This window comes from Pseudorasbora parva, chromosome 1 (genome assembly GCF_024679245.1).
Source record: "Pseudorasbora parva isolate DD20220531a chromosome 1, ASM2467924v1, whole genome shotgun sequence".
NCBI classification, from domain to species: Eukaryota; Metazoa; Chordata; class Actinopteri; order Cypriniformes; family Gobionidae; genus Pseudorasbora; species Pseudorasbora parva.
This window is the reverse complement of record NC_090172.1, coordinates 5,121,952-5,147,881: the sequence shown is the minus strand read 5'-3', so window position 1 is coordinate 5,147,881 and position 25,930 is coordinate 5,121,952. Positions and strand designations below refer to the sequence as shown.

Here is a 25,930-nt window from a genome sequence, read left to right as displayed (position 1 = left end):
GGCTCATGCGCGCTACGCTAAGAGAGGGCAGCTGAGTTTCTTAACGTGACAGTGTGTTGGAGACCTTGATTTGGGCTATTATACCGCCCCCTACCAAAAGCTTCAGCAATACACATCTTCGGACGCTTTTACCCCGTCTTTTTCACCCCCGATACCAAGCCTGCCCCCTGCACCCCCACCCCAGCCCAGCCTACCCCCCTCGTCGCCCGGCATAGGACCTCCTATTTCCATAGTGCTAAAGGAGGCAGCCCAAACTCCAGAGGAGATATAGTTCTTTAAGACTGATCCTCCGCCCTGAGCAGACAGCCTCTCGCGCGCTCACAGGCTCGCCTCTGCTTTGATCTTCCTTAACAACAGTCACGTCATCAGGGGAGTTTTGTCAAGCGGAGCTGCAGCGAGACTTTTAGAGGGTTCAGCAGAGGCAGCAAAGCATCCACGGGACCAGTGTCCGAACACGAGATCCAGTTTTCTTCCTTTATCAACCGCTAAACACTGAAGACATGGAACACCAGTTGTTTTGCTGCGAAGTGGATACCATTAGAAGAGCTTACCAAGACAGCAACCTGTTGAATGACCGAGTTTTACACACAATGCTCAAAGCAGAGGAAAACTATCTCCCATCACCAAATTATTTCAAGTGTGTTCAGAAAGAAATTGTCCCTAAAATGAGGAAAATCGTCGCCACATGGATGCTCGAGGTATATAATAGTTGTCTTTTTTGTATTAGTTGCACAAGTTTGATTCTGCTCGTGCTCTTTGGACCCCAAGAACTGTGTAATAAACGTAGCCTAAATATATTTTTTAATGCAACTTGAGTTATCCATCCCAGAACTTTAACACTCACAGTGGCTGATTGTTTTAAAAGTAAATTGTTTTATTATTACGAACCCAATATTAATCTTAAGACACGAGACGTTTTCTTTGCTTTCTGACATCGCGTTTTTATTTAAATCGTTCCCCATTTATCTGTTTGGTTTCCTATAGTCTAAAGAAAATATAAATCAATTTCGTTTTTATTTCAATTTAATACCAATGTACACGTATGCATTCTCACTCGTGCCAGTAGCCTATTATACGCCATCTTTGTTGTCGTTTGCTTAAGTTTTTTATATCTCTAAATTCTAAAATGGAAACATTATTGACATCGCGTGCATAAAAATTCCTACTAGTTGTCCTATAAATTGCGGGTGTCATTTAAACCTATTTTTTGCAAGAAAACGTAGATTTTGTTTCTTAAAAGTTTTGTTTCAGTTTGCCATACCTCCCGCACGACGGTCTAAAAATATTATATTTTTCACATTTCTAAATGCAACATCGTGATATAAACGTTCGGATTATGTAGCCCGTCGCTTAATTTGGATTTACAGATGTTTAACGTTTGATTTAATGCTTTGGAATAATTTATATTAATTTTTAAAACACCCGCTTCTCTGAAATGTCGCGTGCTCGTCTTTGTATGCTGGTGCTTTCGAAATCAATTCATTTCACGTCGTTTTTGTCCATGAATTCGAAGGATTTTTCGCTTGTTTAATAAAGCATGTGCCGCTGAACATTTACATGTGTTTTACGTCGAGCGAAACAATTTTTAAATATTTTTAAATATTTTTTGAAAAGATGACGAACTAGAAAATTGTTTCCTGGACCTAGCTTGGACGCCACCTTTTTCCTCGGAAAGCAACGACCGCTAGCATCAGCAGCAAATTGCAATATTTATACTTTGTGCGACGCTTCTTAACTAACTGATTAAATATAATTTTTAGCCTTCGCACGTGTCCCTTCTCTAATTTAACACTTTCATTTGCACGTGCACGACTGAGCAGATGCTACACACGTGGGATAACTCGATTAGATCAAAGCATAGCTAAAAATCATTCCGCTTCGTTTATTTAATTCAAAATATGAGTTTATTTCGGTTAAAAAACAGCCAATTGCAGACGATCTTTATTTTATACCTTGTACTTTGTTTTCTTTAAAGGTCTGTGAGGAACAGAAATGCGAAGAGGAAGTTTTCCCATTGGCTATGAACTACCTGGACAGATTTTTATCCGTGGAGCCCACCAAAAAGACCAGATTGCAGCTTTTAGGAGCAACTTGTATGTTTTTGGCCTCTAAAATGAAAGAGACTGTGCCGCTGACAGCTGAGAAGTTGTGCATATACACGGACAACTCCGTGCGTCCCGGCGAATTATTGGTAATTATCCAAACATTGCATAATCACATTGTTTTCTCATATCACTGTACTCAAGTGAATTTTAAGCGTGCTTGAGTTGCACGAGGAAGCCTTGCATTAAAAGCTAATTTGATTGCACCTCAAGTGTAACGTGCATTGCAAATGCAACACACTTTTCAGTATGTGCCCGTTAATTGATTGTAGGCCCTGCGTGACTGCAATTAATCGACATCTCCATCTAGCGGTCAAAGAGTGTAAAATCGTGCATGGAAAATGGTCTGAGCCCTAATGTAAACTCGGGCCTTTTTTATATCTCCCTCGCAGCAAATGGAACTGCTGGCACTAAATAAACTGAAGTGGGATCTAGCCTCAGTGACACCGCACGATTTCATCGAACACTTCCTCGCCAAGCTGCCTATACATCAGAGTTCCAAGCAGATACTGCGCAAGCATGCCCAGACCTTTGTGGCCCTCTGTGCAACAGGTATGTTTCACCATTCGTGTGCATTATCACTTCGTTCTTTGTGAATTTGCTGACCCAGGCACAAGTACTATACCCTGAACATGCATTGTAGACCCTCCCCCCTAAGTGCAGACTTCTTTATTGCAATGGAAAGAGCCATCTCGCTTGCCCTAATTCCTCCCTCGCAGTTATTGTAAACCAATGTGAGCCTCTGCAAGAGAGAGAAAGTCTATTTCCTTTTGTGGTGATTGCTGTGACTGCCTCAGAAGCCCTGCCTGCCTCACGACACCACTAGTGCATGTGAAACGAAAAGAGGAAAATGACATTTTCATTTTCAAAAAAGAGGCTTATTTTCCATGTCTTGATATCATGAGAGTGTTTGACTTTCTCGCCCTTGCACCTCATTGTCGGGCAAACCTACAGCATTGAGTTTATCACCTGCCAGGAAGGAACTACTCCGGTATATATACTCTTTTTTTGTCCCTCCATTTACATGGTGGGTATCGCCGCAGCTCGCTCTCCTTTTATGTTTATGACCTGCATTTCTTTGGGAAGTAGCCTGGGATCTCAGCCAGGGAGAGTTTGGTTGGACGGATACTGGGAAGGGGGTGGGCGCTGGTGAATGAAATGAATGGGCCGGGGTGAAGGCTCCCGTGCCTTTATGCTCAATTTGTCTTGACAATTGCCCTCTCGTCTCTGAGCTATAGCAATGCTAGACGACTTCCTATGAGAAAAGGCAGTTGTAATTCTCTATTCACCATGTGTGGGCCAAGCGCAAAGTGAGAGTATAAGGCTTTGATTTAGGAGCTCATTGTCCGTTTGTGATATGAGGCGTTTTGAAGAAGTTTTGGCCTGTGTTTTCTGAAGTAGGAGTCTGAAATATCTTGAAAACCCTCAGATTTCAATGGCGTTTTAGCTTCAATATGCATGCAGTGGCATGATTTATGGGACGTTTTGGAAAATGAGGCTAGGGGGTAGCTTGCCCGGGACCTACAGCAAAGTCCTCCGCTTTTGAGTCCTGCCGCAGAATGGTGTTGGGCCCCAAATGTCACGGACTGTCCCCTACCAACCGTGCTCTCATTATAGTTTAGTCATGCTATGCTTCATTATGAGCTCAATCCCCACCCCAGCTTCTCTATTTGTCGTTTTATTCCTCTCCAGTTACTTTTTAAGATTTTGCTGACCAGGTTTGTTTGTTGTTTTCAGATGTCAACTTCATCGCCAGCCCTCCCTCCATGATCGCGGCCGGCAGCGTCGCGGCAGCGGTGCAAGGCTTGTACCTGAAAAGCGCCGACAGTTGCCTCTCGTCCCAGAACCTCACCAACTTCCTCTCACAAGTCATCAGAAGTGACCCTGTAAGTGTCCCACCTTCCGTGCATTGTTTTGGTTGCACTTTATTTTACAGTCTTGTTTGCATGTGCATACTAGGTACTCATTATAGTAATTGCAATAAATGGGTAATAACTACACTCTAAAAAAAATCTGGGTAAAAACAACCCAATGTTGGGTCAAATATGGACTAACACAGCAATAAGGTTGTTTTAACCCAGTGATTGGGTTGTCTTAAGCAAATATTTAACTCAACTGCAGGGTTAAAACAAACCAATCGATGGGTTAAAACAACCTAATTGCTGGCTTAGTCCATATTTGACCCAACATTGGGTTAAAACAACCCAGCATTTTTTAGAGTGTTGGGACTAACACTGAACCTACACCTAAACCTAAACTTAACCCTTGTCGTTACTGGGTAAATAGAGGACAGAACACGTTGGGTTTATTTTGCTCAGAAAAATTGGGTTGTTTATTTAAAGGGATAGTTCACCCAAAAATGAAAATGTGATGTTTATCTGCTTACCCCAGGGCATTTAAGTTGTAGGTGTGTTTGTCTCTTCAGTAGAACAAACAAAAAATGTTAACTCCAACCGTTTCTCGTATAATGCATCTTAATGGGGTCTAATTCTGTCAATGGGGTCTTATTCTGATTAGACCCCATTGACATGCATTATACGAGCAACGGTTGGAGTTATAAATCTTTATTTGTGTTCTACTGAAGAAACAAACACACCTACATCCCAGATGCCCTGGGGATGAGCAGATAAACATCACATTCTCATTTTTGGGTGAACCCAAAACAAACCCTTTAACCCAACAAATGGGTTCATAACAGTTTATGCATTAGGCATCAGGTGAAAAGACTGAAGTAACACTTGTGTGACTCACATTACACCCTGTATGTTGCTTTGCCTAATATTATAAGATATACAGAATAACATATGTATAGCTCAAATCTGTAATTTACAGAAGAATGCACCAATTTTACCTTAAAAATCCTGGGGTTTTTTGAACCCATGTTTGGGTCCAATATGGACAAACCCAACTGTTGGTTAACATTTTTAAATTCAAATTGAAACCCATTGGTGGGGTTTGTCCATATTTGACCCAAACATGGGTTGCAACAACCCAGCATTTTTGAGAACTGCTCTCTCATGTAGAGGTTGCAAATGTCTGGGATAAATAACTCAAACCCTTTATGTTTGGCCTGGGATCTGAGTAACACAAAGACTAGCCAAACACTTGAAAAATAACCACCCAAAAAAAGATTTATAAAGGCTCAACCAAGGATTCTTAATAGAATGGTACCTTTAGGGAACAGCAACTTGTCACTGGGGCAGTACCCTTAAAGGGCATTCTTTGAACCCTAAAAGTTTCATATTAGTATCTTAAGGAACATATTGCTAATCTAAGGTTCTTTTAGGGCACAAAAGGGGGCAAAAAAGATATCCTTCTGAGAGTGTGCAACCATTTTGGAAGACTCCGACCTGTCGAATGTGTTGCTAACTTCCATGTTTTCCATTCTTCATCTTCAATTTGAAACCCATTGGTGGGGTTTGTCCATAAACATGGGTTGTAACAACCCAGCATTTTTGAGAACTGCTCTCTCATGTAGAGGTTGCAAAACGTCTGGGATAAATAACTCAACCCCTTTATGTTTGACCCAGGATCTGAGTAACACAAATACTACCCAAACACTTGACAAATAACCCCCAAAAAAATATTTAAAAAGGCTTAACCAAGGATTTTTAATAGAATGGTACCTTAAGGGGATAACAGCTTGTCACTGGGGCCGTACTAAGGGCACCCTAAAAGTTTCATATTAGTATCTTTAGGAACATATTGCTACTCTAAGGTTCTTTTAAGGGCACAAAAGGGGGTAAAAAAGATATCCTTCTGAGAGGAGTTGACTCCGAGCTGTCGAATGTGTTGCTAACTTCCATGTTTTCCTCCACAGGACTGCCTGCGGTCGTGTCAGGAGCAGATCGAGTCCCTGCTGGAATCGAGTCTCAGACAAGCTCAGCAGAACAACATCTCCACAGAGACCAAAAGAGTGGAGGAGGAAGTGGACCTCTCTTGCACTCCCACAGACGTCAGAGACATTAACATCTGAACGGATCGCTATTCATCTCGTGCGTGCGACGAGTCTCTTCATCTTCGATTCTGTTGGGTATGGGCTTTGGCCAAAGGCTTCACGGGACAAGAGGGAAAACGGGCGCCCACCTGCACCCCACCATCCGACCATTACCTCGACAACTTGCCCCTTCAGCGCGCCCAAACTGTTGAGCGCTGAGCGGCATCCCCTCGTGTGGTTTTGACGATTGGGCTATCGCTGGCCCGGACCACCACCAGCGCAGGACGGGGAAATCTCTCCTTTGGCCCCTACGTCAAAAAAATAAAAAGAGTATCTAGGATTTTTAAATTGTATAAAAAAGACAACAGTAGTTGTGACTTGCCTTGACTTGTCGCTAAAAGACAACCTTGGGTATTTTTGTTTCAGAGCATGTCAAAAACTATTTTGGAAAGAGAAGAGACGTTACGTGTATGTCCGATTCCTTGCTCTCATAGATAGTAACTTGTTACACTTGAGCGCTCCCTGCTTTTTCCGCAGTCTAGCCGTGTAAAGTAATCCCCACTTGCTATGCGTTTAGTCACTTTATTGTAATTCCTAGACAGATTCCCTAACAAGATTCTCTTCTCTTCCAAAATGGTTCATGTAACCGTAGTATATATTTTGTACGCATGTATTTTTGTAATGATCTAGAAGGCTGTGGATTGCACTCCTTCGAATCACTGCCTTGACTTCACTGCCATATTAATGTATAACGTCATCACTGCCATGACACGATAAGCTTATGTCGTACCTAAAGCTTGCAGTGCGGTCCACAGTCTGCTTTTTCTTAAGATTCATGTATTATCTAAAAACCATTCCATTTAAAAAAAAGAAAAAAAGCACTTTCAGTCCGTCGTTTAAGGCTGACTTTTGAAAAGAAAGAAAGATAGAAATCCACAGTTGTTGAAACAATGGAATGGAGCGAGGGTTGACGGAGCAGGTCTCTTTATCTGAGGTTAGAGAAAGGAGAAGAGGGGGACGCTGAAAAGATATTGAATGCGATGGAGCGTTCTAGGCATTTTGAAACACTACGATGTTAAATCAAAGATTAAGAGCTATTTATTTTTGTCAGTTCCCCTCTTTAAGGCCAGTATGCACGGACGCCCGAGTGTACCTAAGTTCGAAGTATGTCTAATGACCCGCTAGTTGCTAACTCGTGACACCATAGTTGACGTTTTTTTCCTCTCTGGTCTAGTAATTGTTGTGGCTTTCAAGTAGATTTTGCACAAACCCAGAGATGTCAGAAGATCTCTGGAAGGGGAGGAAGACAAGGAGAGATGTTAGAGACGGCAGAAGGAGGCAAAAAAGGGTGATGGCTGGACATCAAAGAGTAAAAAAAAAAGCAGAACTTTAAGAAAGGAATTAAAAAAGAGGAGAACCTGGGAGAAGACACTCCTCATATTTAGCTGCTATGGAGGGATTTCCAGCAAGTATGAAACTTTCAAATGGAAAACAACAACAACAACAAAAAAAAAGAAAAAAAAGAAAAAGACATTCTTCTTTCTCTTGTCTTGTTTTGCTGCTATATTTTTTGTTTTGTTTATATAAAATGTCAATGCCATTTAATAGGTTAAATTTTCTCATAGAAAATATTATGATATTATTGACAACTTTTTGGTAGGTTTTTTTTCTTTTTATGTGATCAATTTTTGTTAATGTGATTTCTACGCTATGCTATTCCCAAAACAAAGAAACAAACACAAAAAAAGACAAAAAAGCGACAAAAAAAAGCAGATGAAAAAAATAGTCAAATGTTCCTGTTATACCCACAATACCTCAAACTACAGTCGTGATTTAGCATTAATTTAGTCTGGGATTTTTTTTTTTTTCTTAAAGTGCTATTAGTGCTATTGTTATTTTATTTGATTGTTTCTTCGGTTTAAACCGTGCCTGTTAGTCCTGTTGTAAAATGTAAATGAACATGTTAATCATCATCCTACTGGGTCCTGATGCGAGCGAGTAGAAAGCACATTGAATGGAATTGGTGCCATACACTCTTTGGAGTTTTTTTAGCTGTTTCATTAAAGGAGACTTAAGTCCCATCTTGAGTTTATGAAGCTTTTATTTGAAAAATGACACCGTTTGTGACTACCTTGTGTACTTACAAAGCCATAGTTTTGTCTTGTAGTAATTTAACACAGTGCAGATGTTCATGTATAAGTGGCTGCCTGTCTTGTTCTGAGCACAGGACGCTTGGTATGTCCCCATCAATAAATGTGACGCAGCTACAATCAGCAGTGATGTTTCCCTTCATCTTTTTTTTTGCATCAAACTGTAAAGATCCACATATCCAGTCCTCATGGGATTCTTCACGCTGTCGTTTGTTTCAATCCCTTCGGCCTTTGACGTGGTGCTGCTATATGTTTGTATTGAGTGATTTGCTGAAAGAGATGCGGCGATAAGCTAGGAATGATGGGGACCCAGGGGACGCAGATATATTCTCCTCTGTAGTATCAGGAATCTTTGTTTTACCTCAAGGTGGAAATTCAACTGAATGATGAAAACTAGCATGTGTATCGGTGCGATTGTCAAACACACACACCAAGAGACTGTCATGCAATCGAGGAAAGTAGACCGCGCAGGTCCCGAGCTTTTCTCTTGAATGTGTTTAGGGGGAACCGAGAAGCGATTGACTGCATCCTCCCATCCCCACATGATAAAAGCTTGGCCTCGTGTGTCACAAACCTGTAGTCTTGTGGCTCAATATGGTATTCATTCCCAAGGATCGAAATGTGGTGATCCTGAAATACAATGTTTGACTTTTTATTATATTATTATTATTATTGTTCACAAACCGGTCACTGGTCTGAAATGCACAATCTTGCTGACCCATCCTAGACATGAGGTTAACTAGAATAAAACTTGAGCTTCAAAAACCACTCGTCTTGCGTGATTTGTTTTTTTATTTAAAGGGACAGTTCACCCAAAAATGAAAATGCTGCCATCATTTACTCAACCGCACATTTCGAACCTCAGAAAATGTTGTTTTTTGTGTCTATACAATCAAGACTTTCATTCTGTATCCCTTTAAGTAGAATTTTCCAAGAAAGCAACATACACTCTTAGAAAAAAGGGTTCGTTAGGGCACTGTAAAAAAGAAAAAAAAAGCACATTTTGAACTTTTGCTGTACATTCGACTTGGATGTTTAAGTTATTTCAACTTAAATAATGTTAAACTGACTTTAAAAAATGAGTTACATCTTGTATAATTAATAAAAAAAAGTTTTAACATTTCTTAGCTTATTTTGATGAGTTAAAACAATGTAAAAACATATTTTGTCATAACGTATTGAACATATAATTTTTACAGTATATATAGAACCACACACTGTAAAAAATAATTTAGAAAAAAAGTTACCTGGTTTCCTTTCAATTTTGAGTTAATACAATGAACATTTTTTGAGATTCGACAACCTTTATTAAAATATTATTAAAAGATTTTGTAAGCATATTGGGTAATTGTGTGTGTTTTATTTCTGATGACGCAGTGAAACATGCCAAATAGTGCTATTTTCATGATTTATCACATTTTTTATGTGGTTCAGATACAATAATATTTTGAGTTTCTATTTATTAAACAAATTTCCTTCATTGTGTCAACTCCAATTTTTAATTTCAATAAACTCAAAATTTTAAGGCAACCAGGTTACTTACTTTTTTTTAAGTTAAACCAACAAAAATCAACCAAAAATTTTTACAGTGTAGGGTTCTTTACTCAACTCCAAAGAACCTTTTATGCTAATGACAAGAAAGAACCCTTTTTGTCACAAAGGTTATTTAGGCTATTATTCATTCATATATTACATTATTCTGCAACATTTTGTAGTTTTAATTAAATTATTGTTTATAAAACTGTTGTAGTAACTTAATATCACATTTGAATTATGCTGATTTTTGGAGGGGAAAAACTTAAATGGCATTATTTGTGTGATATTAATTAAATACATATGAGATAAACATATACATTTTCTAACCCCCTTATCGTGAATTTTCATTTTCATTCATAAATGCATTTGAATACACTGAATAATGCAGTGAGATGTTCGTCAATAATATTAAATATTTAATATGGAAAGGAGAAAAAAATGATAATGAATGAACTAAAAGTTCCATATAAAACCTTTTCCTGGTTTCAAAGAACCCTGAAGTGTTCTTTTGATTGAACCCTTATAAAAGGGTTCTATATAGAACGTTTTAGGGGTTCCAAATGCGTAGCGCCGATAGAACCTTTTATTTGAAGAGTGTAGTGTTCCACATGAACCAGATGTGGGCCGGATGCTGCCTGGGTTATTGTTTTATTAGACAAATGATTTTGATAGTCATTAATTGAATTAAGGTTGCATTTTATTTGTATTAAATTTGCAATAACTGGGTAATAACTAGGTACTAAGCCTGAACCTACACCTAAACCGAACCTTAACTTCTGTAGTTACTTTATATTACCCAGTACTTTCATAGGTAAGAATGCTGTAAGGGCACGTACAGTAAAATAAAGTGCAACCAGAATTAAAAATGTTGAAAATTTGTATCCTGATGTATTTTGTTCTAATACTCAAATTTTAAAAGTGCTTTATAAATAAATAAATGAGATGTTTGGTCTTTAAAAATGTTCTCAAAATGTTGCAAAAAAAAAAAAAAAAAAAAAAACGTATTATACAAAGTAAAATGGGATCATTTGACTTGAACTTAATGCGTAGTTGAAAAAAATAAGTTATGTGGAATTGTCAAGTTCACATAACTTATTTTTTTTTTCAATTATGCATGAAGTTTATAACTTAATAACATCAAGGCAATGGGTTTCCTCACTTTTTTAAGTTAAGTCAACTGATGACTACATCCTTCAGGGAGCATTTTTAAATGTCACCACTTGTTTCGAAATGTTTAGAGAACGTTCAAATGTAACATTCCCATAATGTTTTCAAAACAGAATGTTCATTAACATCACCAAGAAAAAAAAAAGACATTTTGAACGTTTGGCAAACATTCCGAAATAATGTTTTCATAACTTAAAACAATAAGTTAGCTTTAGCTAAATGTTTGTAGCAACCCATAATGTCAAAATTGCACATAATGTAATAAGTTTTACATTATTATTATTATTATTATTATTATTATTATTATTATTATTATTATTATTATTATTATTATTATTATTATTATTATTATTATTATTAAGGATTTTAAATATTTTCTCAAAATTTTATAAAATCTTGAGTTCATAATGTAATAACAATTTTTACTTTATAAGAAAATTATTGCATTATAAACTAACCAACACATGTTTTATTTTCATTATTGTAGTAGCTAAATCCAGTCCTAAATACCTGCAAAATGCAACATTTAAATATTCATGCAATTATTATTATTATTATTATTATTATTATTATTATTATTATTATTATTATTATTATTATTATTATTATTATTATCGTATGTTTATTAAACATAAAGCAGTGGAATTCCTTTACAGTACATTTTAGGTCTAAATTTACACCTCTAAATTTACTACATTAGATCTAAATTTAAAGCGTCTTTAAACTACTACTCTTAGTAATCTGGTGGATTATGCAGGGCAGGTTAAGACTAGATTTAGATTTTAAAATGTACTGTAAAGGAATACCAATACTTTGTTTATTAATAATAATAATAATAAGAAGAAGAAGAAGAAGAAGAAGAAGAAGAAGAAGAAGAAGAAGAAGAAGAAGAAGAAGAAGAAGAAGAAGAAGAAGAAGAAGAAGAAGAAGAAGAAGCATGAATATTTAAATTTGTAGATTTGTTTTAAAGTACTGTAGGGGAATTAAAAAAATATATGTTTTAAAAGCTATTACAATAATGAAAAAATGACATGTTTTCGATGAGTTTATAATGTAGTCGTCATAATTATGTTCCGGTTGTTTTAGTTTTCACGGATGTTCAGTTTGTTTTCATTGGTCACATGTCGTCCTTTGTTCAGTTTCCCGCCACTTTTTGTTGTCATGGTAATTCATTGAATCATCACAGGTGTTATGATGGTTATCTCCCTCATGTATTTAAGTTGCTGTCTGTGCACGCTTCAGCTGTCTGGTATTGTTTGTGCTTAACACGGTTTCGCATCTCGTCTGTTGTTTTGGAGTTATCTGTTAAACGTTGTAGTTATTCTCATCATCATTGAAGTAAAGCGTGACCGTAATAGATTTCTCATAATGGAAAAACGTATTATAAGCTCACGATTTTATTTTACATTTTGAGAAAATTATTACATTATGAACATTTTATTACAATAATAATGTAAAACAGTTTTTAAAGTTCAGTTATTGCTACAATGTGACATATTTTTGTTAGCTTGAAAAGTGGTCCAATTTCTCTTAATTTGACCTTATTTTATGGCACATGTAAAACTATGCATTTAAATGCTTAAGATATGAAAAATATCAGGACTTGCTTAGTAATATAACGCTTTCAAAGATGCCATTTTTAGATTCACTAGATTCAGAAATCAGCTCACGTCATTTTATGTATGAAGAGACAGAGCGACACGTGTGGAACAAACCGTCTCCATTGACTTTCTATTGCGGGAAGTGGTCTCTTTGTCATTTCTGATTTATTACAAAAAATCTACCAATGTCTAAAAGCTGATATGTGACAAGGTGTACAGAAAACAAGCTAAAAAAATCCAGAACCAAAAAACAGAAGTGTTTATAAGCTGCTGACCCAAAAAAACGAGCGTTTAAAGACAAAAAAGTGCATACATGCAATAAAGACAGAGTGTGTCATGTTATATTACACTGAGAGCTACGACCACTGGAGGGAAAAGTAATCAGCGACAGGAAATATAATATATAAAACTGACATTTGGATATCTGACAAAATGTTTACTGCACAAGTAGACATATGAGGCATACTGAGTGTCCGGATCCCAAAATTGACCCATTCTTCCCGCTAAAGCTTCACGTCTGATTGCCTGTATCCACTTTTGTCTCCTACACAGGCTTGTTTTTGGGGTCGACAGCTTATAAAAACGTAGTTATGTGTTTTTTTAGCTTGTTTGCTGCACATCTTGTCACATATCAGCTTTTAGACATTGTTCTGTTTGATTGTAATGAGTCTGAAATGACAAGGAGGCGGCTTCACGCAATACGAAGTCAATGGAGAGTGTTGGATTGCCCTCCCCCCCTCCGGTGTGGGCGTGGCCTAAATACGCTCTGTCTCTATAATGTTTGTGTTTGCGAAATAGAATGTTCATTAACATTAACATAACCACGAAAAACCACATAAAACACAACATAAAAAAATGGACGTTTTGAACGTTTGGCGAACATTCCGAAATAATGTTTTCATAACTTAAAGGTGCACTATGCAGCTTTCCATCCACTGGAGGGCGCCTATTCTAAACAAAGGCGTAGTTTGATGACGCCAGGTGTGAGCGCAGTATCTTTGGACATGTGGTCTTCACCTCACAGCAGGTGGAAAATAGGACACGGGCAGAAATCATGTTCATGGATGCGGTTATTAACGTTACTGTAGTGTGAAGCAGAGCAGGACCGAGTGTTGAGGAGCTGAGCACAGCCGCAGGAGCGATTGTTATACAAACACACGGCTCGCGAGTACCGGGACTTTTATTATGACGGGACGGGACACAGTCGCCGGGCGCTCGCACTTCCGCTTTTTCCGGTCATGAGTATGAGGTAACGCAGCTCTGTTTATCATATTAGATACATTTAAGTGTGTTTAAAATGATGTTATGACTTTACTCCGTGCGTTCGCTCGGCGTTGCTGTGACATGTTCACACTGCCAAGAGTAAATCGCTTCTGCAGAATAAAACCGAGGGTAACGCAGATATGACGCGATTGACAGACGACTCCCTCAAACGCAATACTGAAACATCCCGGGTCATTAGTTAAAATAGCAATTTTCTCACAATTTACAAATAGTTGGAAACATCTGGGATATTGTAAGTACTCAACTGAACAAAATATATAACACCGGCCTAGTGGTTTTTGGATATTTTACTGCAAAAATACTACATAGTGCACCTTTAATGGCAACTTTAGCAAAATGCTCAAACATATTTTTGTTAGCTTGGAAAGTGTTCCAATGTCTCTGAATCCACCCTTATTTTATGGCACACCTATGAAATTAAATGCTTAAGATATGAAAAACATCAGCAATTGCTTAATGAAAACCTTTCAAAGTTGAGCAGCTGGAAACAGGCCGCTATTGTTTCGGCTTCAGAACTTTTAGATTCACTATATAATATTAATCAGACAGGAAATTGAAGATGTTTGTGTACAGCTTAGATTGAGAAATGAGCAGCGTTCTGGAGGAAGTGAATGTTGAAGCTTGCTGAGGTGAGAAAGGATTGGTGTGTTGAGTAAATAAACGTTGTTCTCTCATGTATCAAGCAGGTGATAGCTCCCCTTCTTTTATTGTCAGAGTATTATCTGGCATCCCCGGCAGACGCTCTTTGATGTTGTGTTTTGAAACACACTGCAGACATCAGTGAGGAGACTGCAAGAAAGAAAGAACTCGGGCTATTTCACGCACCTTCGCTACTGACTGAGGTCTGAGATAATACTGTGTCTTTGGCTTTTGGCATCTCGGTGTCTGCGGTTTCGGAGGAAGGAGCAACATTGCTCCCCTCATACACACTGTTCCAAAGGCTAAAGTGCTACCTTTCGAAGGTTTGCCTTTCCAAGATCTGACATTGTGGCTGCATGCAAAAACTAAACTCTGCTCACATGTGAAAAGTGCATATTGTGGGTAGACTCCCAGACAAGTTTTTCATGGTGGGGCCAATGTACACAGCTAACAAAAATATGTTCTAAAGCCCAACGAACTTTGAGTGTTGACGCCTCTCGTCTGCTGCATCTTGGACAAAATGCTGTGCTTGAACACACCAAAAGGACTAAAGGCGACTGTCAACTCGCACGTGCATTCTGTGCCTGTGTGTAAGCAAACATCTGCAGGTATCAATAGTCTACAATGGTCATTCAGAAAAGGAAACCAAAACTAAGACACAAAATGCCACACTCTCTTCCCATTTGGAATATTATTCATGCTGATCACTTTCTTCATTCCAGTTGGCTCGTTGTTATGAGAATATTTGTGCATTCAAATGCTCGTTTTCATCACTTTACTTTTATTCTCATGCACTGAATGGTTGCTAAACTGAACAGCCATTGAGAGTTCTCCTCTCACCGACGGTCCATGCTGAATCGGCCCAAAAAAAAACAACGTGTCCCACTATAGAGCCAACGATGTGGAACTCACTATAAAAACTAAGCCGATCAAAAACTAAGCTCAGTTCATTTCTGAGTGAAGTATTCACGGAGGCACCAGACTTTTTTTCTGGAGGAGATTTGAGCTTGAACATTAATTTTTAAATTAAAACTGTTAAATTCACAAAAACGTGTTGATTAGATGGGACCTTGATATCGCGGCTCCACTTGGCGCTCAGTACTGCGCAGACTCGAGACTCAAGATGTCAGCACTATATTTGAACACTGCCGACTTCACTTACATCAATGGAAGTGAGTGAAGGTCATCTATCTTTTTTTTTTTTTTAGTCTGGTTCAAAACATCCGGTTTTTAAAATGTTTTAAAAAGGTATTTTCTTGCTTATGAAAGTTAAAGGAGTACTTCAGCGCTGGGAAGATGAATCTGTATTTAAAATGGGTCATTAATGTAGTAGAAATGTGAAATTATTTTTTATTTGGTGCTTTCTAGACTGAGAAAGGACAGAAAATGTATTTTTGTCTCATGGGGATGAAAGACAACAATTCCCAGAATGCTTCGCTGCCCTGTGAGGCCACGCCCAAAGCCACCGCTACTGGATTACTGAATCACTTTCACTTTCCCACCACAACCGCATTCATTTTCATAAAATCAGTCAAACTACAATTAAAAACTGAACGTGTTCAATATGTGATTTAGCCGCCGAGGGAGTCTCACAGCCCAAAGCGTTCAGGAGTCACATTGACAGTCATGGATGAGCTCGTGATGAGAGCTGAGGTAAACGTGTCCGCGGCAGAGATTCACAGCGCATGTTCAGTCTGGCGCGTTTTCAGTTCATGCCTTTGAAAGCTTAACTTTCATTAGAATTAGTTTGAGAAGTCGAAAGACTTACTTTGCTCCGCTGTCCGCACCGTTTAAACATGAATGCCTGAGGCTGCAGCTGCGAGCTGAGTGCTGTGAGTGTGATCTCCATCCCCCACGCGCGGGTTCAAAACGGAAATGGCGGAAATGGCTCCCTCTACTGGCTGTAGTCTTTAGCCTCTGGCCAACAATTCCTCCGATGACGCAAATTGACGATATTTGCGTCATGGGAGGAATTTTTTCAGAAATAAAATGCATAAATCTCTTGTCTCAGGGCGATATGAGGGGGGGAAGCACAATCATTTGAATATACTCCAGTGTTTACAAAGCCATATACTAATCGCTGAAGTAACCCTTTAAGCAAACATTCAGTTCTTCTAACATTATGGGAATGTTACACTCTAAAAAATGCTGGGTTGTTTTAACCCAATGTTGGGTCAAAAATGGACTAACCCAGCGATTGGGTTGTTTTAATCCTGTGGTTGGGTTAAATATTTGCTTAAGACCACCCAATCGCTGGATTAAAACAACCCAACCGCTGGGTTAGTCCATATTTGACCCAACATTGGGTTGTTTTTTACTCAGAATTTTTTAGAGTGTACTTTTGAATGTTCTCTGAACATTCTAAAACAAGTTGTAACATTTAAAAATGTTAGCTGAACGTCCAACTAAAACATTTGAGAAAATAATTTTTGTGATAACATTTTCATACAGTTATTAAATATCTTGGGCCTCGTGTACAAATCTTTCCATAGATCTTCATCCTAAAAGTCTGTGTACGCACAAACGTTTTCAGATTTATAAAACCATGCCAGAAGCTGAGCAAAATTCCCTTTATAAAATCCAGTCAGCAGAAGTAAGAGTGTTCATCCCAGTAAGAGATAGCTGTCATTTCACTGTCTTGGTTAACTAGACCCGATATAGTCCGGCTATGAGTGACCCACTTCTAGCCAAAATATCCTTCAATTTGGTTACATGTCATTTTTGCTAAAATAACATGTGAAGTATATAATATCCCATCATGTAAGCAAAGTCAACAGTGATTTGGTTTTGTTTCTTTGACATCTTTATGTTCTGGATGACTACACTGTAAAAAAAAAAAAAATTGGTTGGTTTTTGTTGGTTTAACTAACCTGGTTGCCTTAAAATTTTGAGTTTATTGAAATTAAAAATTTGAGTTGATACAAAGAAGGAAATTTGTTTAATAAATAGAAACTCAAAATAGTATTGTATCTGAACCACATCAAACATTTGATAAACCATGAAAATTGCACTTTTTTACATGTTTCACTACAATAAATAAAATACACACAATTACCCAATATGCTTACAAAATCTTTTAATAATCTTTTAATAAAGGTTGTCTCAAAAAACGTTCATTGTATTAACTCAACATTTTAATTTCAATAAACTCAAAATTTTAAGGCAACCAGGTAACTTTATTTCTAAATATTTTTTTACAGTGTAGTCTATTCTTGGGCTAAATGGTTAGACGTCTATTCAATTTTCACTAACAACCAAATTTTACCTTGTTTTACCCTAGATGTCGGGGCTGTATTTGGACGGAGATTAGACGTCTTTGAATGTAAAATTGCTTGCTGGGATTAATACAATTTAGTTGTTTGTTTGTTTTTTAACTCTAAAACAAGGCAATGATACTGAATGATTTTTAGCAATGTAATGTTACAGCACATCGTCCGTATCTCATATTTTCCTAATGTCTTGTACAGTTAAAAATGGAACCACATGGATGGGACTATGCATATAAAATATATGCAGATGACACTATACATTATAGGCGTTATAAGCTCCTTAAATGATTATTTCAGGGAGGATACATGGTGAAGTTTCATACATGCACAATCTTTTGCTGACTGGGTTTTATATAGCGAATTATATAGGCAAAATCTAGCTTTTGTGTATACACAATTTTAGGATGAAATCTACAGAAAGTTTAACTTTAACTTTGACTCTATTAACGTTAGTGGAAGCACATTTGCTGTTTTTAGCCTTTTTTTAGCCCTGCTGCACCCTCTTTGCTGGGTAGGCATGAGATGAGCTTGATGGCATTGTCCATGTCGGCCCATATTGGAGCTAAGTCAGTTTGGGACGACATAAACCTCATCAACAAACCCATGGGCCCTTACCTCAAGGCCATACCGTGCCTACATTAGCACCACCAACACAATCTAATAACTATTTTATGTTTCGCGAAATTTGCTGCTGCATTGGGTACTGTAACAGAAATAAGTGGTGTGTTTTGAATTGCAAGTAGATTTTTGAAGTAGAAAGGTGAAGCAGAATTTGTTGTCCCAAAAAGTATTTGGACACTTAAAACATACGGAATTAAGAATGTACCTGCATTCGATTAAACACTCTAAAAAAAACAAAAAAACAGTAGTAACCCAGCAGTTGGGTTGTCTTAAGCAAATATTTAACCAAACCGCAGGATTAAAACTACCCAACCGCTGGGTTAGTCCATATTTGACCCAACATTGTGTTAAAACAACAACCCGGCATTTTTTAGAGTGAATATTAAACCAGTCGGCATCAGGAAACAAATGAATCGTGGGCCCTGTTTACACCTGGTATTAAGAAGCAGTCTTAGCTGATCGGATCACAAGATCTCTTTTGTCCCCTTTCAACCACTTCTGTCCTGATTTTTTCGAGGGGAGGGTCATATGGGTGGGTAAATGTACACTCGAAATAATGCTGGGTTGTTTTTTAACCCAAAATGCTGGGTTAAGACTGTTGGGTAATTTTTGTAGGTTTATTTAATCACATTTTAAACACCATTGGGTAGTTTCAAATTTCCAGTCGTTGGGTTAAACCTGCTGGGTCGCAGGGTTGTTTCACGTGCTTCCCGCCTTGATTCGTTTAAATTCGCTCCCAAACTGTCATTTTGAAAGGACAATGCAAAAGGCAAAGCCACTGGTTACATATGTTTTAAGATAAGTTCATATTATGTTTTCATTAATAATCATTTTAATTATGGTTTATGGTATGGAGGCAACATGACCTCTTCAAGTATTTTAACATATGCAAACTGATCCATGATCCCTGGTATGCGATAAATAGGCCCAACACCATAGTAGGAGAAACATGCCCATATCATGATGCTTGCACCTCCATGCTTCACTGTCTTCACTGTGTACTGTGGCTTGAATTCAGAGTTTGGGGGTCGTCTCACAAACTGCCTGTGGCCCTTGGACCCAAAAAGAACAATTTTACTCTCATCAGTCCACAAAATGTTCCTCCATTTCTCTTTAGGCCAGTTGATGTGTTCTTTGGCAAATTGTAACCTCTTCTGCACATGCCTTTTTTTTAACAGAGGGACTTTGCGGGGGATTCTTGAAAATAGATTAGCTTCACACAGACGTCTTCTAACTGTCACAGTACTTACAGGTAACTCCAGACTGTCTTTGATCATCCTGGAGGTGATCATTGGCTGAGCCTTTGCCATTCTGGTTATTCTTCTATCCATTTTGATGGTTGTCTTCCGTTTTCTTCCACGTCTCTCTGGTTTTGCTCTCCATTTTAAGGCATTGGAGATCATTTTAGCTGAACAGCCTATCATTTTTTGCACCTCTTTATAGGTTTTCCCCTCTCTAATCAACTTTTTAATCAAAGTACGCTGTTCTTCTGAACAATGTCTTGAACGACCCATTTTCCTCAGCTTTCAAATGCATGTTCAACAAGTGTTGGCTTCATCCTTAAATAGGGGCCACCTGATTCACACCTGTTTCTTCACAAAATTGATGACCTCAGTGATTGAATGCCACACTGCTATTTTTTTGAACACACCCCTTTCAACTAATTCAACTGATTGCCCAATTGCACAGCCTTAAGAGCGTGCATATCATGAATGCTGGGCCTCATTTGTTTTCTGAGAATCTACTGAACCTACTGGTAACTTGTTTTCCACGTAGCAATAAAAAAAATACGAAAAACCTTGATTATTCTGGTTAGTCACATTGTACTGCTATTATTTTGAACAAGACTGTACGCCATAGGTTTGTAGTTGTCATTGTTGCCAATTTTAACACATTTGTGTGTTTTTCCATTTGACAAGCAATACAAATGATTGTTTTAACAGTCTAAACATGCATTCTTCATTTGTTCTTTCCTTATTGTCTAGTTTTAGAAATTTTAAGAACAACCCAGCAAGAATAACCCAGAATAGCAAATCCATTAATGGCAAAAACTGACTACATTTTGGGTTTTCTCAACAGCCCAGTCTGCTGGGTTAAAATACCACTGGGTTAATTTAACCCAGCATGTGTTCTGTCTAATATTTTCCCAGCGCTGAGTTGCCAATTGGGTTGTTTTTGATTCACACCTGAATCATGTTTCATGGCCATTAAGAACACTAAAACATGCTGGGTTGTTTTAACCCAATGTTGGGTTAAGATATGGACTAACCCAGCAATTGGGTTGTTTTAACCCAACATTGGGTTGTATTTTACCCCGAATTTTTTAGAGTGAACCTTTAACATCCACATAACCTTTCAAAAGCTACTCTATGGAAAAAGTTTCTTTAGATAATGAAAATGTTCTTCAAATAACGGTCCTTTGTTGGAATTGATGGTTCCATAAAGAACATTCACGGAACCTTTGCATTCCACAAAAGTTTCTTTATAGTGGAAAATGTTTCTTTAGGATATTTCACATGAAAAATGATGCCATTTTATGATCCGTTTACTGAAAGGGAACTAAAAATGGTTGTTCTGGCATCATTGCAAAAACCTTATTTTTTTAATGCAAGCCGCAAAACCTACATAAGGTGACGTCATGAGGGACTGTTTTGCTCTTTGTTTTATTCTGGAGATGATTTAACAATACTTCCAGGTGAAACTGATATTATGAAGGTACTCATTTTCCGATTTTTTAAAACATCATTAATTTTGCAAGGCACAAATGATCCTATTTAGGAGTACAGTGACCCCGAGCAGTGTTAAATGAGGATGAAGACTGATGTTGTCAGTGCTCATCGAGATCCTTCCATCATAAGTGTAATGTTATATTAGCGGATACAGTATATGAACACTCGACGAAACTCAAGCAGCCTCCCTCATGGCCACATGCTGCCCCCCACCCCTTCATCTGAGTGAAGTGGCTGAACCTTTCTTGTCTGTGCTGTGAATAGGAATTGCGCATTTATCATCCACATCATGAACCATGCGAGGAAGCGAGCGGCTCAATGCTGAGATTGGAGGTTGTGTGTGTGTGTGTGTGTGAGGGAAAGAGTGGGGGGTATGAGGCACCAAGGCAAAAAAGGGAGATACTATGCCACCATTCAACTTGGGGCCTTTTTTTTCAAGTGCCCGTCGGTTGCATTTGTCACGTCCTCCTTTCATGTCACCACTCGCCACCTGCTCCTGAAATTCCTGAACATTTTCTGAAACCTTCCAGCGTCCTGCTTCATTTTCTTGGCCTCCCTCCCTTTCGCTGGCCCCATCCACTCTGTTCCACAACTGAAAGGAAACCAAAGAAACATTGCTCCTCTAACTCTCTTTCACAGACTCGGCCCTCTGTCTTACACCCCCCAAGTTCATGTTCTTCTGTTCTGCATTTGGAATTAGCCTCTGCCTCGTTCACTCACACTCACACTCACACTCACACTCACTCACACACACACACACACACACACACACACACACACACACACACACACACACACACACACACACACACACACACACACACACACACACACACACACACACACACACACACACACACACACACACACACACACACACACACACACACAATATCTGAGAAACATGATGTATCATGCAAATGACAGAGACACCTGACACTACAGCTGCTCATAAACTTTAATTATACAAGATCATATTTGTAAAGAATAAACAAAGTTCCCTTTCTGTCCTCATTTATTCACCCTCATGTCGTTCCAAACCTGAGAAACAACATTACCTCCATGAAAAAAAAAAATCAGTGGCATCCAATGTCGTTTCAACAAATATCCTTTCATACACACTCTAAAAAATGCTAGGTTAAAAACAACCCAAGTTGGGTTGAAAATGGACTTACCCAGCAATTGGGTTGTTTTAACCCAGCAGTTGGGTTAAATGTTGCTTAAGACAATCCAATAGCTGGGTTAGTCCATTTTCAACCCAACTTGGGTTGTTTTTAACCCAGCATTTGTTAGAGTGCAGGTTTGTAATGATAGATGACGACTAAACGATGACATAATTATCATTTGAGGATGACTATTCTTAAACACAATATCCACCTTTATTTTTAATTTAGAAACAGGTGCGGCCACGTGTAGATTAAATGTGCGAGGCGTCCGGTGTGGTCAACTCATAAACTGGTATTTCTTATCATATTATTTGAATGCATTGTCATAATTATAAACACTGTGGTTTGTAGCGCAAAGCGTTTTACTGTTATTCTTCGTTATTTATATCTAAAATAGCTTATTTTCCGCAGTGCAAAATAAAGGGCTCTAAAAGTTTTTACAACGACACTTAAAATATATATTTGAATTATTAAATCATTATATTGGATACAAAAATATCAAACCAAGAAAGGGAGGACAGAACAAGCATGGTTTCAAGCAAATCATTTCTCAAGAAGGATTATTAAAGAATAGATGATAAAACAATAGAGAGTGTGAAACATTACTGGAACACATTCATAGTTAGTGTGATGAACTATGAGTGAACTTAAGAACTGACTTCATACTATACATCCATAAAATCACTTGTAGTTGGCATTAAATGGAAGTTGCGATAGTCTTTTCTTCTCTGTTGTGACGTATATCTGAGAGAAACGCTTCACGTCCAAGAGCAAATGTAGGGCGGGGCTTGATTTTGTCATTGGGAGTTGATTGGATGGTTGTAGTTTGCTATTGGTCGATCTCAAGTGAGTGACAGTAAACACATCATCAGGGAAGATATTTCACTGGAAGTTATTTAGACTAAAGATTATGAGGCCACATGAATATAGATGAGTATGTTTAAGGTCCTATTAATTTTTTTTTCTTCTAAAATTGTGCTTTATTTTTATTTATTTTTACCAAATTCTGTTTTCTGTTCTAAGTTTTCTTTTTTTTTCTTTTTTTATGGTTTAATAAAATTTTGATAATCAGAAAGCAGTTAATTTAATTAATAAAAAATGTAATTTAATTTAAAATCAAGTGGGGTTTTTTTTTTCAGATTTTTGTGTTATTTTCATTTGTCTGCCAATGAAAAAGGCATAAACATTGATTTATCTTTTAAATGGACTTTTTGTCAAACAAAGTGTTGCACACAAAAAATAAGTTTTAATAATTCATTATTATTAGTGTTTGAATTATTTCATTTGGATGTAGCCAAATTCAACAGTTACAGTTATATACTTATGTTACAATTTCAAGTTAAACTGAACTTTGAGCTTCTATACATTTATGATATGATGAGTTTTCCTCAAATAAAATGGTGAAATGCTGATGAAGTGACTCTCAGAGCGGCTCTGGAGATGAAGTTCATGTCCTCATATAAAGTAAGACAGCAGAGGCTGAAAACACAGCTCTTGCTTCAGTGTGTGTGTGGGAAATAAAACAGAGACCCGCAGAACATCCATATTTAAATAGTCCTTTTACAGTTTAATATTCACGTCAGACACAAGTCTACATCGCAATTAGATGCTTTTTTATTTATTCATCTAATTTGGCAAATTCTGTGAAATTCTGCCAACAGTAATTTCCATTTTATGACTGGATTCTGTGAGTCCCTGTTTTGCACGTTGCCGAATCATGTATAATACTGCAATAATGCATAAAAAAAAAAATTAAAAAGAACTATGCATTTTGATTACATAGTAACTGTCTGTCAGAGGACACTTGGACTAAGACGATAATCAGTGTCCAGTCTTGGGATCACTTTATAATATGTGTGATCCTGGCTTCCGATGAATGCCTCAAACCTTGACTCCCAACAGCAGCACAGAATGATGTAGCCTGGAGGTCTTCAGGGAAGAGCAGGGTTTTATCTGTCAGGGCTCAGAAGGAGCCGCCAATGGGCCCAGTGTTTACCTGCTGCTGCCCACGGCGTAGACCAGCTGCCATCTCCAGCAACACCCTCTAATACGCTGCCAACTCCTGTCCGTCTGAATTCTGATCTGCACCTCAGGCTTCAAGTGTGAGGGGAGCGGAACAAAACCAGAGTGCGTGGCGCAGCCCCCTGGCCTCTCGCACGGGCCCCACTGCAGCATTGTTGAGGCCACAGCAACTGTCCCCGTTCTGGGCCCAGGAGAGGAGAGGGAGGAAAACTATCTGTCAGGAGACTCTGCTGACCACCCCTGAAACATTCCTTACGATTCAGGGCCGCTCACACACACCAAGAACAACTATAATGATAATAACTATATTAACATCCCTACCAGTGGATAGGGATGTTAATATATCATTGCAGTTTTTGTTGTCATGTCACTTTAAAGCTACACTGTTTGTTTTGACTACGCTGCGTCTGAAAACCTAGGCAGCTGACTGGTTGCCTCGCTGCCTTATCAGACAATGGCTTGGAAGGCAGCGTTTTGTGCACAAAGGCGCCTCACGAAATGATTTCGGACAGACCTCTAAGTCAGTGTAACAGTTTAATGATCAATTCTACAGAAAAATAGAGGGAGCTTTGGTGAGAGTACTAAACATATTTAATTACTACGAATATTTTTCACTTCTGATGTCATTTCAAGTGAGAAAAAACATAAAAACATACATTTACAAACAAACTGACCAGCAAGCGCAACTTTCGGACGCCATCCTTTTGCCCCCGCAGCTAAACTGTCACTGAATGGAAAGCAGAGGATTGTGGGATACCAAAGGCAGTGAAGGTTACATTCATGCTGCCTTCAAAAATGGATCAGATGAAGGTATCTCAGGAGACAGGAAGAGAAGCAAACATTAGATTCGGACGTTGCTTGATGCCTTCCTGCCTTCAAATGTGTCTGCCGAGGGCAGCATTTTCCAGGTTTCAGACGCTGCCAATAACAAAGGTGTAGATTGATGACGCAGTGAATGAGCGTGGAATCATGGAACTTGTCGTCATCTCAATGATGGATCTAATGTTATGGAAAATCATTTTTCTGGATGAGTGAATGCATTCATGGTTTTATAATATATACTCGGGGGATATAAATAAATGAGGACATTTAATTCTACCAAAATACCCACAAGTGCTGAATCACTACTCATACAGATCTGTTTATTTCACCAATTAAACCTGTGAGGAAACTCAATGCTGTTTTGACTACACTATCTAAACTGCATCTGAGTGTGGTGAAAGTTATTATCCATGTTAGTTTGTTGGCTGTATGAGAATATAGCATTAGCTACATCATACTGTTGATTTTATAGTAGTTCATTGTGTTGAGTGACATTGATTCGTCTTATGTACATTTTCTTACCCGTCTAATAAAGCACATGCAAGTCGAAGTTTGTTGTGAAGCTCTTGCCATCTGGAAAACGGCACGTCGACACTGGTCATCTTTTTATTCCGAAGTATAACGTTTGAGCATGCCGTCTGTTACCATGGTTTCCATGGCAGTAAAAGTGAAACCGAGGGTAACGCAGATATGACGCCATCGACAGGCGACTCCCTCACATGTCCAGGTTCAATAGTATAAAAAAAAAAAAAACCAATTTTGTCACAATTTACAAATAGTTGGAAACATTTGGGATATTGTAAATACTCAACTGAACAAAATATATATCACTGGCCTAGTGGTTTTTGGTTATTTACGGCAAAAATCCTACATATTGCATCTTTA

At 38.1% G+C, this 25,930-nt stretch overlaps 1 protein-coding gene across 1 annotated transcript; it reads left to right on the top strand.

Annotated features, from left to right (window-relative positions):
• Positions 1 to 255: 255 nt before the first annotated feature.
• ccnd1 (cyclin D1) lies at positions 256 to 8,957 on the top strand. Its single transcript, XM_067457022.1, has 5 exons — positions 256 to 698; positions 1,976 to 2,191; positions 2,495 to 2,654; positions 3,840 to 3,988; positions 5,923 to 8,957. The coding sequence occupies exons 1-5, from the start codon at positions 501 to 503 to the stop codon at positions 6,076 to 6,078; spliced, it is 879 nt and encodes a 292-aa protein (XP_067313123.1). The 5' UTR covers positions 256 to 500; the 3' UTR covers positions 6,079 to 8,957.
• Positions 8,958 to 25,930: the final 16,973 nt, after the last annotated feature.

What these genes read in the sequence shown, in the direction of transcription:
- ccnd1 (XM_067457022.1), top strand. Translation starts at nt 501, where the DNA reads ATGGAACACCAGTTGTTTTGCTGCGAAGTGGATACCATTAGAAGAGCT. An exon ending in TCGCCACATGGATGCTCGAG is followed by an intron (nt 699 to 1,975) that starts GTATATAATAGT and finishes TTTTCTTTAAAG; the next exon opens with GTCTGTGAGGAACAGAAATG. An exon ending in AAGTCATCAGAAGTGACCCT is followed by an intron (nt 3,989 to 5,922) that starts GTAAGTGTCCCA and finishes TTTCCTCCACAG; the next exon opens with GACTGCCTGCGGTCGTGTCA.